Consider the following 15,910-nt stretch of genomic DNA (forward strand, 5'->3'; position numbering starts at 1 on the left):
CAAGCTGAAAATGAAAATTTGTAGGAACAGCCAGCAAACAATGATCATTGGGATAGGAGATCGTCTAGGGCTACTAGACAACCTGATAGATTTGTTCATGGTGCAAACAATGTGGCTAATTATGTTCATGTTGACAGACTGTGGTGAACCGTCTTGCTTTCAAAAAGCAATGGACAGATAGGACAACAAGAAATGGTATAAAGCCATGTTGTCGAAGATGGAATCTCTTAAGAAAATTGACACTTGGGACTTGGTGCAATTGCCTAAAGGGCAGAAAACCCTTCCATGCAAATGGGTTTACAAGATGAAGGTCACTTCTGGTTCCTCACCAAAGTACAAAGCAAGATTGGTTTTGAAGGGGTACAAGTAGGAACATGGAGTTGACTTTGATGAGATCTTCTATCCTGTAGTCAAGATGACTACATTGAGAACCGTTTTGGGCTTGATTGCAGCTGAAGATATGGAGCTCATACAGATGGATGTAAAGACTGTATTCTTACATGGTGATCTGCATGAAGACATATATATGCAGCAGCCTGAAGGGTTTGTGGTGAAAGGGAAAGAGAAGATGGTATGTAAACTCAAAAGGAGTTTGTATGGGCTGAAACAAGCACCAAGAGAATGGTATCATAAGTTTGATACATTTATGCAATCTCAAGGTTTTCATAGAAGTCAAGTGGATCACTGCTTGTACACCAAGAAGACCGTAGATGGTAGCCTGATTATCTTGGTTCTGTATGTTGATGACATTCTAATTGCTGGCAGGGATATTCATGCCTTGGACTCACTGAAGCAAAGTCTTCATAGCAGCTTTGACATGAAGGACCTTGGTGATGTAAATCACATCCTTGACATGCGAATACTCAGAGATAGGTCAAAAGGATTACTCTATCTATCTCAATAGGAGTATATCTCCAAGGTTTTGCAGTGTTTCAATATGGAGGGGGAGAAAACAATTGGGGTTCCATTGCCTCCATATGTGAAACTTAGTACAGAGGACAGCCCTACATTAGATGATGAGAAGGTTGAAATGGCCAAGATACCATATGCTTCAGCTGTTGGCAGTTTGATGTATGCTATGGTTGCTACACGTCTTGACATTGCCTTTGTAGTGGGAGTGGTTATCAAATACATGGCAAACCTTGGTAAAAAGCATTGGGAAGCAGTGAAAGGTATTATGAGATACCTCAAAGGCATAAAGGATTTGTGCGTCTGCTTTGGAAAGTAGAAGGCATCTGTTGTTGGCTTTACGGATGCAGACTATGCTGGTTATGCGGACTTCAGAAAGTCCACTTCTGGGTATGTGTTTACCTTCACAGAAGGAGCAGTCTCTTGGATCCATGGCTACAAAAGTGTGTTGCATTGTCTACTACAGAGGCAGAGTATGTGGGTGCTACTAAGGCATGCAAGGAGGCTTTATAGCTTCCACGACTGGTGGGTGAGCTTGGCATTATAGAGTTACCTGTTCTCCATTGTGATAGTCAAAGTGCTATCATGCTAGCATGGAATCCCTTCTTTCATGCAAAGATGAAGCACATACAGGTGAAGTATCACTTCATTAGAGATGTACTTGACAGTAAGAGCATTGAGCTTGTCAAAGTGCATACAGATGATATTCTTGCAGATATTCTCACGAAGGGTCTTCCAGTAGAGCGGTTTGCTCATTGTCAACAGATGATGGGAGGTGGATAGATATATGTATTTTAGCTTTGTACATACCTAGACTTAGCTGATTCTTTTCTCCCCTTAAGGCACATTGCCTTTAGGTGGGAGGTTGTTGGGAATGAAGGGCTATCGTGCCTTTTATATATGCTCGGGTGTGAACACACCCTTGGCACATTTGTACTTTCATATATATATCTATCTAAAAACCTAAAGAGGGATGCTCGTCATTGTACCCACAAGTCGTGCTCACTCTCCTCTCTACTTTGCACTCTCTCTCTCTCTCTTTGTGTCTCTCTTTGCTGTGAGAAAGCATTGCTTGTCTCGATCCTCACACCACAGGGCATAAGAAATGAAAGCACTTTCAGAACTGACAGTTAGAAAAGCAGCTGTGTCTGAAATCTTCTCTGCATCATGTGGCTGTTGTCACAAACTTTCCCTTTCCAACTTCAAGACTATTTGTGACATCAAGATTCCAATTGCCAATTTTGTTGGATGGCAAAATTTGCACCAACAGTGGCCGATTCAGAGCCTTATTAGTGAATTCCTCATCTAGATGGCATTCACATGGATACAGCAGTGTTGATGAAGAAAACCTTCTTGAAAATGGCCATCTGATCTTGCATCTAAATGTGGTTTGGATGGATCAGCCTTGGACTCTAAAACAAAGAAGCAACTTGCTGTTTTTACAAGACTCACTAGTGCTTCAATTTCCAAAACATGGTGTTCCATCATAACTCATGTTGTGGCTAGTACAGATGAGCATGGGGCAGCTCAAAGGACACTCAAGTATTCCCTAGTCGATGTTTGTGTAGTACAAGCTAAAGAACGCGATACTAGAGCACAGAAGAGAATAATTCAGGTGCAGATGAAGAAGAGATTGCAGCAGGCCTGCAGGATTTGTGGTGCATCAGGTCTACAAGCTCCCAACATTATAGTGATGGAGCTCCCCAACGATTCCCTCAAGGTCTGATGTCCTTCAGCGCCTGATAGCCATAAAGGAATTAAACAGTATCATCATCATGTGTGGACATAGCACATCTCTCACGAATGCATGATCATAGCACAAGTATGATTGCTACTGTTGCTACTGATCCGCATGCTGTCCCAAGGAGTAGTGAAACAAGAACTCCAAGGATATAATGCCTTTTGTAACTTGAGGCATTAACATAATGAACATTCTGACTCTCCATGTCTCATGGAATACATCAACCCTATCAATCCATCATTCGCCATTGATCCCTTCGACCTTGGGAGTACCTTTGACCCTCAACACTTTGAATGCCAGGTCTATGGTGAACAATGCAGACGTTGGTGCTGCAATGTATGCAGCTGGAGAACACGACAGCGAAGCCCTACTTGAGCATCAGCTGGGTTCCTTTCTTCCAACTTGGACTCCTCTGAAGCCCAACATCCTTGGCCAATGGTACGCTGGCCTAGAGCAGCCTTCTACTTCCTTCCCAAGCATCAAAACTTCGGCAGCACGCCCCCTTTAGTTGGGTTGATACTACTTGCCTACTTTTCCCAAAAATAACCATGCTGCATTTATCAAACAAAAATCAATAAGGGGCTTTATGTTGAGAGGATACTCCTTGCTTCGCTCAACTCCACTTTTGGGCAAAGAAGAAACGTTTGCAAAAATTTCCCAAAAAGGCCTTGGAAGCAAGAGGCAAAGTCACCCACAGATACCAACACCTTATGGAAGGACATCAGAATCAGCTATCATCACTTTTTCTTGTGTCTGTCCATGCGATTTGTTTCCTGTGACTCGATTTGCTTGACAATATCCATATTCTCAAGTACTTGCATGAATACCACAGGTCGCTTATCTAGGCCAGCATACTCGATAATTCAGCTTTCGGAGGTAGACTGATCACTTATGATATGCAGCCCCAACATGTGTCTCTAAAGGTTGCGTTTGGGTTTTAGGGGACAATCGCAATCATAACATTGACTTTTATATTTGGGGAGCATTGCTAGTCAAAAACATCTTGGGAAGGTCAGTGTTTTGATATTGGCCGCTAGAAGATCTGATTGTAAAGTATGGAAAGGCCTAGCAAATCCTGTTGCTTCTTCCTTTGCAATTGATGGGCACAACATGATCTATAGCTCAAACAGTCTTGAGTTTTTCCAAAAAATGCTTAGTATTTATCTGGCACAATAGGCATGGTCTCACAATAATTGACCTGTCAAGGGTCTACCAACAGACTAGATCAACAGGACCCTTAGCAGCTACAACAACAAGCAAATGTGTGCCTCCTTCGAAGAGCTGAGTCGTAGGATGGCCTCCAGTGGCTACCTATAGAAAACAATAAACCCTTGCCAAACCTGCCTATTTTTTTACCATAGGACTCTCACACAACAGCCATTATATGTTCTTGGAGCTAGCTCGAATCTCCCTGAAGATGTCTCTCACATAGTTAGACTGATCCACCTCAAGAGGGTGCTTGAATGATAGAGCAAAGCACAAGGGAGCTTTCCCTCAAGATGTTTCTGATGGTTTGGAGCAAGGAATGAGAGATATAACCAAAAGAGAGACCATGGCAGCTTGAAGCAAGCTTGAGGGAAGAAGAGAAAGAAGGTATTTCTTGAAAAGTAGCAGTAGTTTTACTCTAACTCCACCAGGAATCCCTAAATTTTTACCTCAAAATTTGTGATGAGCTACTAAATTTGACTCGAGTGCCTTCAACTTGGCCATAGCTTTGTGAGATCTCCAAGATAGGTTGCCAGCACCATGTGGTACTCCATCATTGCTTCTTATAGCTCCTGTCCTTGCTGTACGCGTGTGACTAGTTTTTTTTTTGTAAAATATAACTGTATATGAGAAAAGAGAAAGAAGAAGGGACCAAATACCTAAGCTGCAATACCAACTATAATGAAGAAGACCTAGGAGAGAGAAGGAGAGATTACAGAGAGGAGAGAGAAAGAGGAAGAAGATGAGAGAAGAGAGAAAAACATAGGAAAAGAGAGAGAAAGAGAAGGGAAGCCATGAAAGTTGGAAGGAAGGGTAAAAGAGACTTGATTAGTGATAAGTGATCCCTAATTGGATCTCCCAACACCTTAAATACCCCGTCAGTATAACTAGGTATTCTTGTTCTAACCTGTGTCCTACCCGTCTATCCCCACTCTTTTACATAGGAATTATGATGTTTTCACGGACATAGATGTGAGATTTTTCTCTTTTGCAAGTAAACAAGATTTTTCTCTCATGTCTTACAATTGCATGGACTAGTGCCAGGACAGGTGTTGCTTACTTGGAATGATTGGGCACTATAGCTGGTAGTTACTTATGGTGGCATTAGTAGATACTTGAGAACAAGGACACTTCCAAAGTGAAGGAAACAATGAGCACCATGGTGGCAATTTGGTCATGGTGGTTAGGTACTTGAGGACAAGGAATCTTTCAAAGTGAAGGAAACAATGTAAAGTTAGGCACCACTTTCCATGGGCTAGAGAGTGGTGGCAGTCTACAAGAAGGCTGGTCGCATGTTTGTGGATTTGGATGGGTACACTGCAGCTTAGGACGCAGGTAGTTTCAATGGGGGAGAATACAGTGCACTTGATGACTTGCTGTACCATGGTGATGGCATGGCAGCCGTTGGCAAGGGAAAAGTAAATTGTGGAAAAAGAAATCATGGTGGTGTTGTGCCAGCTGAAACATTTTTTTGCCCCCCCAAGGCATAGCAAGCTATTTGGTGTCCACAATCTTAGAGACAACCTCATCGTTAGAGATAGAGAAAGGATATATGAGTAGGAAGTTGGTGAAGCACATGAGGTATGTATCTATATCCTCCTCTTGCTTCTATTGAAAGGATCCTCACTTCTTTCATTGCTGCAATTTGTTGTTTGTGATAGTAAAGTGTTGGAGAATAGCTGAGTGCTTCTTGGCCCTAGTGCACATTGGATAGCTCTTGAAGTGTAACCTCTATCAAAGAGTCACATTGCCATTCGGATTCTTTTGAACACGAAGAATCTTGAAGCCCTTTGTTTGCCATATGTAGGCAAGGGTACTATTTGTTTCCTTGATCCAAGTATTGACAGGCTTGCCATCTCACTTGCCATTGAACTTTAGAACGGCGAGTTTCTTAGCTGTTGCTTCTTGCTCTTTCTATGTGAGAGAGATCTCGATTCATTAAACCTATAGGATGCCTCCTCTTAGTAGGCAATGATTGAGAGAGGCTTGACATTTAGGTGGTTGTGGTGATCAAGCAAAGGACAGAGTGTAAACGTAGAAGAGGGTGAAACATTTGGAGGAGTTTGTGAGAGCACCCTGTTTGCTCCTTACATGCTGTGAGGTGGGGAAATTCCTTTGAACTATGCTAGTGGCTTGCTTCATACTTGGTGCTCTTAAGTTGGCTCCAATGATCATTTGTGGTATGCTAATGTCATCCACTATATCTGGAATCACCATTTGCTTGAGGCACGCCATTCTCACTCCAGAATTGACGGCCTCCTGTCTAAGCTAAAGACCGTCAATTTTAAAGAATTCATATGGCTTTGGCAAAGAGCAAGTTGTTATTTTATGCCATCACTTCCATGCATGCTGCATGTGCCTTCATACGTGTCTTGTTGAGTATTGTAATCCGCAAGCTATGGTGGATGGAACTCTGTGTGTGTTCCTAGGTGGGGTGCAAATTACTTCCATGGTTTTGGTTGGTGTGATCCTCAGAGAGGTGCTTGCTTCATGGATGGATATCATTTACACCACCTTGGTTGTGCTTGCTTGGTGATCCCCTTCATCTATTCTTGTAACCTTTCACCTCCATGTATGCTTGTTCATGATTCTATCTGAGTTCTATTTTATGCGTGTTCAGTATTTGTTTTGTTTGTGCTCCATGCCTATGTTCTTTGCTTCTGCTTCTCTTGTGCACTCTCACATGGTATCAGAGATCTAGATCTCTAGATCTTGGTGCTTTGGTCGTCTGTGTTTTGGCTGACTGCAGGTGATAAGCAGCTGCACTTTCCTGTTCTAGAGTGGTTATTGATTGCCTTTGCCTGATTTGAAGCTGCTAATCACTGCATGTCACCTTCCCTCACCATAGGCGGCCTCTTCTCCATCTAGGCAACATTTCTCAAGGGGTGGTGACAGCTCTCAACATTCTACATAATTGACATTTTGGTCGCACTTGTCAAGGACTGCTGCTTGTAAGTGCTTGATCACCTACATTTTACACATTCTCACACTCTGACATTTGCATTTGTGCTTCAGAAAGGGTCTTTCATGTTAGTGCGAACACACTAAACTAGTTTGCTATTGATCCTAGTCTCAAGCATACATTTGCATCCTTGGAGCTGAGAGTTGTTGAGGATGCCAAGAACAACTCTGAGTGTGCTATACTCAAGACAGATCCCAATATGTAGCAGCAGGCTGAGATGACTTCAGGCAGCAAAAATACAAACTTGCTGAATGAGATGGAAGCTTCACGAAAAGCATCTAAATGTGTGTGAGAGAGAGAGAGAGAGAGAGAGAGAGAGAGAGAGAGGGAGAGGGGGAGAGAGAGAGAGAATTAAAAAAGGGGACACACAGAGAGAAAGTACAAGTCACAATGAGTCCCACTATCTCACTGTGATAAGCTCAAGCTCAACTGCATAAACCTTTTGTAGATCCAACATGGGTCTGCAGTGCTACAACTTCCTTCAGTTGATAGTTGAAAAAGGAGAAATAAGCCACAAACAAAAGTAAAACGCAAGCTGTGGCTGATCAAAACATAGATGGCAACAGCGGGTCAAACCTCTGGATTTGGAAATTATGGTGCAGATGAGCCAGTGACTGCTCCAACTAGCTGGACAGAGGCTGGATGATGATGGCAAGAGCTGGTTGAAATTGTGGTCAAATGTTATCAATGCAGCTGATAAGGCTGGCCAGAGATAACTGCAAATTTATTAGTTTGTATGGATTGTGTAAGGCGTACAGAAGGCCATGGTTTACAGCTTAATAAGGCCAATTTCCAGGAGCTACTATCTAATGTTTGCAGGAATTCACCAGTACACCCTCTGCCTCAATCAGACAAGTAGTAGTTACATGAACATCAAGTTTGCTAACCTTGCTCATAAGGCTACACTGTACAGCACAGATCAGGTTCCCTTTTCTTGTGAGATGAAACAATGAAAGTTGGGCTCCTTTTGATTGTGAGATGCAAACATTGAATTTACAGTAAATGTCTTGCCTCCAGAAAAAAGTACCTGGTTGCAGTGAATTTCAGTCTTCTTCTTGGAAACCCTTTTGTCTGTGATGATCATTTTCAAAATTAATTTTGTTTCTTTTGTGCTTTGTTTCAAAACTTTTGTTTTCTGTGTGTGATTCAGGAGATACAGTGGGTTCTGTCATTTATGTACCTTGTGAAGTCATTAAGCAACGAATGCAGATTCAAGGGGCACCTCATACATGGAAAGTCCAAATGGCCAATGTCGCAGCAAATTCAGAAACACAATATTACCAAACATTTTCACATGCTGCAGCCTCAATTGTTAAGCAGGAGGGTTTCAAAGGCCTGTATACAGGGTATGAGTCTCCTTGCATTTAGTGGTTCCCTTAGTTGATTAAAGTCATGTTTGGTGGGACTTCAACAATGCACAACTCTATTATTGCAAGTCATGCTCTATAAACTTCTGCCTGTCTCTGCAGTCATGCATCATGTTTTATGCTTTATGCTCTTGTTTTATTTTATTCTCTGGTCATCCTTTATGTCCTATTATAGTTTTCAATATATTTATATTAGAGGATACTGGTGTAAATGTAAGGACCTAGTATTTGGCACTGACAAGTATTCTGTGACAAATACAGGATTTGTCTGCATTGATGGGGTATTTGTAAGTATTGAATCCTTTAAATTCTGTCTCAAATTGTGTTAGCTGCATTGGGTTTACCTGCGGTATTTGGATTACGTCCAGGGGGTTCATAGCTCATGGGGTGCATGTGCAGCTGACATGTGAAGTGCTTTCTTTGTATGGAATAAAGTGGCCACATTGACCTGCAAAGGATTGGGTCTGCATCATGCACTAACTTGCCTAAAATTGTTCTTGCCTACAATGCAATTAGAAGGCTGCAACTTGGAAAAACTTGCCCATTGTAACGTGCCCGCCCAAGCTACTTCCTTGGCGGTACATTCTTAGTAACCCATCAAGAGATGTCCTAGAAAACGCCATTCAAGATTTGATGAAAACCCTCGGAGTTTGCTAACTAGGCTTGCTTGAGTCTACCCCGCAGTGGAAGTTTCGACCGTTCCCATGAGGATCGACCTGAGTCTTTTTAGTCAAATCAACTACTAACGGTTGATTAGTGTTAGCGGTTCGAGTATCCATCCCTTATAGAATTTACTGCTTGAAACGGTCTTACATTGTGCTAGGTTCAAAGTGAATGGGAGACGAAGGGAAGTGTGGCACTATGATCCCTTCTGCCCATGGTTCTAAAGTGATGCAAGTTAGGCTTTTTGATCTTTAATGATCCATAAAAAATGTGATTTTTATTCCTTCTTAGGAAAGCTCTTGGCTTACTGAGACCACCCAAGCATAGGTCTGGATCAGTCATCCTCTCGCTTCCCTTGAGAGAGTATTTTTAATTACCTAATTACCTACCACCTTAGGTTCAATATATAAAAATAGCTTCTTTGAATTATCTCTTGATACAAATTTATTACACGTCTTTAATTCATGACACAAAAAAAGAATAAAGCAATCCCTTCTCAATAGTGCCTTTAAGAAAATTAACTTTTTACAATGTTTTCTGTTCTAACTAGAATGATGCCAACCCGAAGGTATTATTCTCTCCAAGTTCAGTTCTTAAAGTAGTACTAGAACTTCTAGGATACTATCTGGAATTTGAAGGGTGGTTGGCAGTTCGTGAGAGCTTGAGGAGTTTATGACTAGAGCCCCCTGGTATCCTCACCTCCTCTTGCCGACTAGAGTTTCCTAACGACAAGACCTTTTGTATCATGATTGGTCTATACTCACTAACGCGAAATTGGAAAGAGAAAACCCCTTGGAGCAGGTTTTATTCACGCTGGCCTTGGGAAGGTCTAGCACCATCAAGAACATTGCCTCAGTCGACGTTCTGTGCTTACCAAAATATTGTCTCAGTCGTCAAGTTGTACTGGGTTATCCATCTCTTAGCTTGATGATTTTAGAAAAGATTAGTACCTAACTTACAGTCACGAACAACTTTATTCGAATGTATTAAACATAAACTTTTAACAAGTTTATTTCCAAGACAAATTAAAAAAAAAAAAAAATCAAGGCAAAACTTAGTGTAATGACAATACCTTCCAATAGTCTTTTTGAATTCCTCCTTCCTCGGGATCTAGTTTGGATTAAATAAGAATTCTATTATTGAGAATAACTCCCTTGGAGTTTTGTGGGTCCTTGCCCGTGATAAAAAAATATTGGGTAGTTTTATTATGAAAAGTATTCTTTTGATAATTCTATCTCAAGGTCTTTTATATACCAAGAATTAGTGTCTGTGATTATCCATTAGAGGTTTTGTTAGATCAATATAAATAAAAAATATTAAGTCTTTTAGGGACACAATACATTTCTTGTACTCTCTTTGGTTCATCTTGTACAAATCCAAGTTATCCCCTGGAATTTGTGGTTAAGAATTTCTTTAAAAGATTATATGCAAAAAATGAATAAAATTCTATTTTATGAATGCAGCTTTTGTTGCCAATTCATGGGATGATGGCTTACTAGCTGCTCTTATTATAAAAATATAGTACTTGGGGGTCCATGATGAGTGCTTGGCTGATTGTATTCGCAGCTTAGGATGTGATATTCCGACTTTATTTTCAATCTTTTTGACTTTTTGCAGTTAGATTTAAAGAATTCTAGACCATTAAATAAAGGAAGCCTTGAATAAGAATAGTCCAAGTTAGCATGTACCAACTCTAGAGGAGCATTTGCTCTATTCTTACTTTCTTGTGGAAATGTCTTTCTTTGTTGCTTGCTCATCATACAAGCTTCATATGGATCATTCAATTCAGTAAATGTAGGTAGGTGAGCAACCACACCTTGCTTATGCATCTCCTTCAAAACTGTAAATCCAACGTGTCCAAATTTTTCATGCCAAAGCTTATTTGTGCCCACTCCAGCAGTGGCTGTAAGAGCACTTAGCTCATACATGTTCCTCCTCCTTTCTCCTTTACTAACAACTTTGTCAGTACTGTTAATTTTTGTACTTGTTTTGTTGAATCTCACTTTATGACCAAGATCAGTTATGGCGGTAAATGATAAGAGATTTCTCTTAATTTTTGGAATATACAATACATTTGAAAGCTTTTGGACTTTACCATTTGCAACATTAAAAAAAATAGTACCTATTTCCATAGCAAGGCATTTTGCATCGTTTCCAACAGTCATAGTGATGGATTCTTGTAGGGACTGCATAAAACTATATAGACCTTTCTTGTTGGTCATGTGGCAGGATGCACTACTATCCAATACCCATGAATGAGTTATAGATTTTTCTTGTGTCGAGAGGAATACACTTTCTTGATGGTTGCCATGAATAACTCCGGCCCTACTTCAGCTGTGTTGGTTGTCTCCTTTTCCTTACTTTTAAGGGTACCGTCTAACTTGCCTTCGTTGAAGATTGGTGGATGAATCCCCAATGTTTGAATAGCTGATACAGTAGCACCGCCTCTAGGATTGCTTCTTGATGTGCCAGAACCGCTTGCGGAAGTCAACATCGCTCCTGCCTGTTGCTATTGAAGCCTTTGCCTCTCGCGCACTCTTCAATCCCTAGAGCCCCCTGGGCTCTGAAAAATTACATGGTGCAACAAATAGAATTTGAGTAAGAGATAGAGAAATATAGTACATAGCATATAAGATAATTTTTTTTTTCTTTAACTCCAAACAAGTTGATACAAAGATAACTCTGTCCACCCGTGCACTTCCAATGTGAAGCCTAGATAGAAGATAGGTGAAGAGCTTAAGGCTAGGTGGAATAACTTTGATTGGGTGAAAGGATGGATCTTGAAAGCCATGAAGGGGTCTACCTTTTATAGCTTGTGAAGGGGGTCATGATGGATGACCTTCTATATGCACATGTGTTTGTTGACCTTCCATCTGCATATGTGTCTGTTGACTTTCCATGTGCATCTCTACTAGTTGGTTAAGGAATATTCCCTACCCCTAGCCAAGGGCTACTTTCATGGCCCTCGGACTCAAAATAGGCGTCCTTGATAACTTCCTTACCTTGTAACACTCCATGCGGTGTGCCTCAAGTTGCTACCAACTTTAACTACTCTGTCTGACCCAAGGGCTACATCCGCAACGGTCACCTTTTGGCCATCTAGTCACATAGACCTCATCTAACATACGAGTCAAGACCCACCTATGTCCAGACTCACGCATGGCTTCTCCTCATAATGGGGACTTTACAACTTTGAGCACCATGGATCATTAGTGGCACCTTACGAGGGTAGGGCATTGAGCATATCTAACATATGGATGATATTTGCTAATTAAGGATATCTTTCAAGGCCAAAAGTTGTTTTCTAATCTCCTTAAAATATTTGTGAGAAAAAGCGATATAATGCCATGTCTATACCAATGAGGTGTCGTTGTCGGAGAGGGTTGTATTGTACTCACTAGGATCGTTTCTAATGTGGTCATGTATCCAAAAGAGATGGAACACCTGAGGGCCCATTGTGGAATGGGTCTCTTCAAACCTATTGTCATGAGTTCAACTCTAGTCTAAAAGGGGTTTCCATTGCTAAGGGCCAAGACCAAATTCTTCAACTTGGCTAGGCTGAAGAAATGAATCTCTATGCTTTGAAGATGGCTAATGGGACCGATCAGGAAGTTGCGATATGGCTCCTTAGAGAGGAGGCTTATGGAGAAAGGCTACCCAATTGGGTGGCTCCGAAACTACACTCGGGGGATGTAATGGTTGGACACGCTCTAGTCGTTGCATTCCTTGATGAAGCTATATTGTGATATCTACGAGATCTACATAGATCATAGTTTTTGAACTCATTGGGAGATGACGATACTACCTTGGAGGCGTGACAACTGTATGCCAGAGAGCTTAGATCTTGTGATATCATCACACAATTAGCTTTACCAAAATGAGTTGTGAATAGTCTAGGAGTGTGGCGGTAGCTCATAGGGACAGAATCCTCCTATAAGTTGATGTCTAAGATGGGCATGGCACTCCTTATGCAAAAACCTGTTGAGATGGGGCGTTTTATTGAGTTAGGGTTAGGGTGATCCTTTGGCAAGTCTTGAGTTACTTGGGTCTCTAAATGCAGTGCGTGGTGCCTATCCTCACCGGTGTAATGTTGGTCTCCTTGGAGCTATCAATTGAAGGGAGTGGAAATAAGCAGCATAGTCCAGGGAAACCAGAGGCTTAAGGGTTTGGTTCTGTTATAGCATTTTCATAACCTGGTTGTGCATACCCAACTTAGAAAACAAAACAAAATAAACTTTGAAGATGGCTAATGCAAACTAATGCAAGCCAATGCAATAGATCAATGATCTTGATATAAGTTGAACCTATTCCACTGGTAAGGGCCAAGGCCCAATTCTCCAACTTGGCTTGGAGATCTCTAGGCTAAAGAAACAAATCTCTATACATTGAGGATGGCTAATGCAAGTCAATGCAATATTTTGACAATCTTGATATAAGGCAGACCTATAGCATGATTGCTAGCATCTATATGAACCTCATAAGGTCTATTTGGATCTATGAGTTGCAGCATTGGTGTAGTGGTAACCAACCGTTTTAATGTTTGGAAACATCTGTCAAGAGACTGATAGAAATGAACATCGCTCGTAGGAAGGCCTAAGACCTACTAGTGGTTGCGGTGGAATTGGACTAGACAGCGATGGTTCTAGTGGCAGCAAACTAGACAGTGGTGTTTCTAAGGGCAGCTCCATAGTCTGATCCGTGTGTCTAGTGTTGCTTGGGGGTACTAAGGGTGGCTCTAGTGGCATAGATGGTGTGTTGCCCTCCTGTTGTGCAGCCACTAGGTTGCCAAGCTCTCTGGACTTAGATGATTCCAAGGTATCAAGCTGCTATTTCGGTCGATATATTGGTTGGAGTTTGATGATTGCAATTGTCACGGGTTCTGTAGGTCTTGTAGCTTGGGTTTCGTGGGTTTTCATTGCCTCAGATGGAGTGTGGCTGCCTGGGGGTGGGGTGGCAAGCGATGTCCTGGTTGGGCTATGCTTCTAGGATTTCCCTTCTTGGGTACCCATATCCAGGTGTTGCCTTCGTAGTATCCTTGGGCTCGCAATAGATCTTTGGGGATCCATTGCGGCTTGATTATGTGCCTATGTTGATAGTGTTGGGTTAGTCTCTTAGGTTTCAAACGATAGTTTTCAAACAAGAAGTGGTATTGCATTTCTTATGACAGTTGGCACATGGAGGCCTGGCGGTAGGGAGTTGGCTAGCCCAAATGCAGAAGGATGGAGATTGTAAATGCGGCCCACAGTAGTTTTTGGAAACTCCAAAGCACTTGGTCGTGTGAGATGGTGTAGCTCGTGTGGAGAGGAGCATGTCGCATTCTTTGACGTATAGCACCCAGCCTTGGATGTATCTCATGGGGAGCTTTTTGCTGGCAAGCAGTCAGCTAGGGCCGTCACCTTTTGTATGAGGTTGGGATGCAGGACATGATCTCCATCATTGAGGCTGGGTTGTGTGTAGTGGTCGGCTTGGAGGCTGTACCCACCCGCTAAGTATTGGAGCCCACAATAGACTGCTCTGAGGTATGGGAGATTGTAGGGAGTCTTAGTGGATGGCACATCTGGAAGGGGTGGTGTTAGGAGGTTTTTGGCGGGGAGAGACTTTCAGTATAGGCGACTTTGGTAGAGCTCTAGACCTCCCTCATCCACTTACTCCACTGTCATTGGGACTAGGTGCAGGGCAAGTCTTGAGCTTGTTAGGAGCTCCGTTTTCACTTCATGCGCACTTGGGGCAGCCAGGACATGTTCTTCATGATGCAGGTGGGCAACCCCAGATGGTGATACATTCCCCCTCCATGGCTTCTTGCCTCCATCCTCCCTAGACCCCCTTAAGAGGCTTGTATACTTGATATATCTGTGACTCATCATTAGCTTAAACTAGTTTGTTGAGCATGAGCACTTCTTTGTATTTTGGTTTTTTCTAAAGTATATAATTAGCCACACTTTATTTGCAAAACAAAAGTTCAAACAAGAAGCGGGCAAATGTGCACTTTCTTGCCTTGGATACCCTTGAGCAAATGAGTCAAGGGTTAAGCAATCTTAGCATAGTCCTTGATGAGCTTTCAAAAGAATTAAGTGAAACCTCTTCATTTGTTGAATCATCCTTAGAATAGGCTAATCAAGCACTATTCATATGTTTTGGGTGTGAATCCTAATGCCATCAAATTGAGATAACTTGTCCAAGGTACAAAAGCTTTGCGCAAAAGACCTCACACTTAGATAGCTTTGCGAATAGTCGTGCTCTTAAAGAGTTATAAGATGGTACACTAGTGATGTGGATATTCATCCAATGATTTTACTATAGATGAGTGCATCATCAAGGAAGACAACTATCCACATTTTCAAATAAGGACAAATCATTTATCATTTGTTGGAAAGTCTTGGGTGTATTTTTCAACCTAGAAGGTAGGACCAAGAGTTGATAGTGTTCATGCTATGTATGTGAACACTATGTTTGGGATGCCTCAATTGCCATGCATCTTTTGATGGTATGTAGACCTAAGATCGATCTTGGTGAAACACCTCACTTCAAAGAGTTGGTCAATAAGGTTATTCATTCAAGGTAATGAGTACTTGTTTCTATGGCCACCTTATTGGGACCTTTGTAATCTATGCAAAAGCACATTGTGCCATTTTTCTTTTAGTGAAGGACAAGTGCATCCAATGGAGACTTGCTGGTTCAACACATTCTTTGCAAGATTCATCTAGATGAATTTTAATTTGTTGCATCATTTATGACTAGGCAAACTCTACATCTGACAACTCATACTTAAAATGGGAAGCATGATGCCTTGAATGCATGTTTGTCTATCTTCCTAAAAATGACTCGCGACCTCCGCTATAGAAAGAAAAAGGAAGTGCACCTGAGGACAACCATGCCTTACTAATTTTTGGTTACATATATGTGATGTTAGAGCTTCCTTAATAATTGAAATGTTACCAAGGTTTCTGAAACCAACCTTCCTTGGAAAGGGTGGTGAAGACCTGATTATGCACTTAATTACAGCAAAGAATAAATTCACAAAACGGGAAATACAAACTTTACCATACAATCTCGGACATTGGA

General features: G+C 41.6%; 1 protein-coding gene across 2 annotated transcripts in view; it reads left to right on the forward strand.

The window, feature by feature from the left end:
- The window catches only part of LOC148017149 (uncharacterized), a 72,713-nt gene that overhangs the window by 51,761 nt on the left and 5,042 nt on the right, over nucleotides 1-15,910 (forward strand). For both annotated transcript variants that reach the window (XM_087662536.1, XM_087662537.1), the window contains one exon: nucleotides 7,969-8,164. In XM_087662536.1, the coding sequence (XP_087518662.1) occupies nucleotides 7,969-8,164 (196 nt within the window). The remainder of the gene's footprint in view (nucleotides 1-7,968; nucleotides 8,165-15,910) is intronic.

The sequence above is a fragment of the Lygodium microphyllum genome, chromosome 22, assembly GCF_053477565.2.
Source record: "Lygodium microphyllum isolate KBCC chromosome 22, Lygodium_microphyllum_v1.1.10, whole genome shotgun sequence".
Classification (NCBI taxonomy): Eukaryota; Viridiplantae; Streptophyta; class Polypodiopsida; order Schizaeales; family Lygodiaceae; genus Lygodium; species Lygodium microphyllum.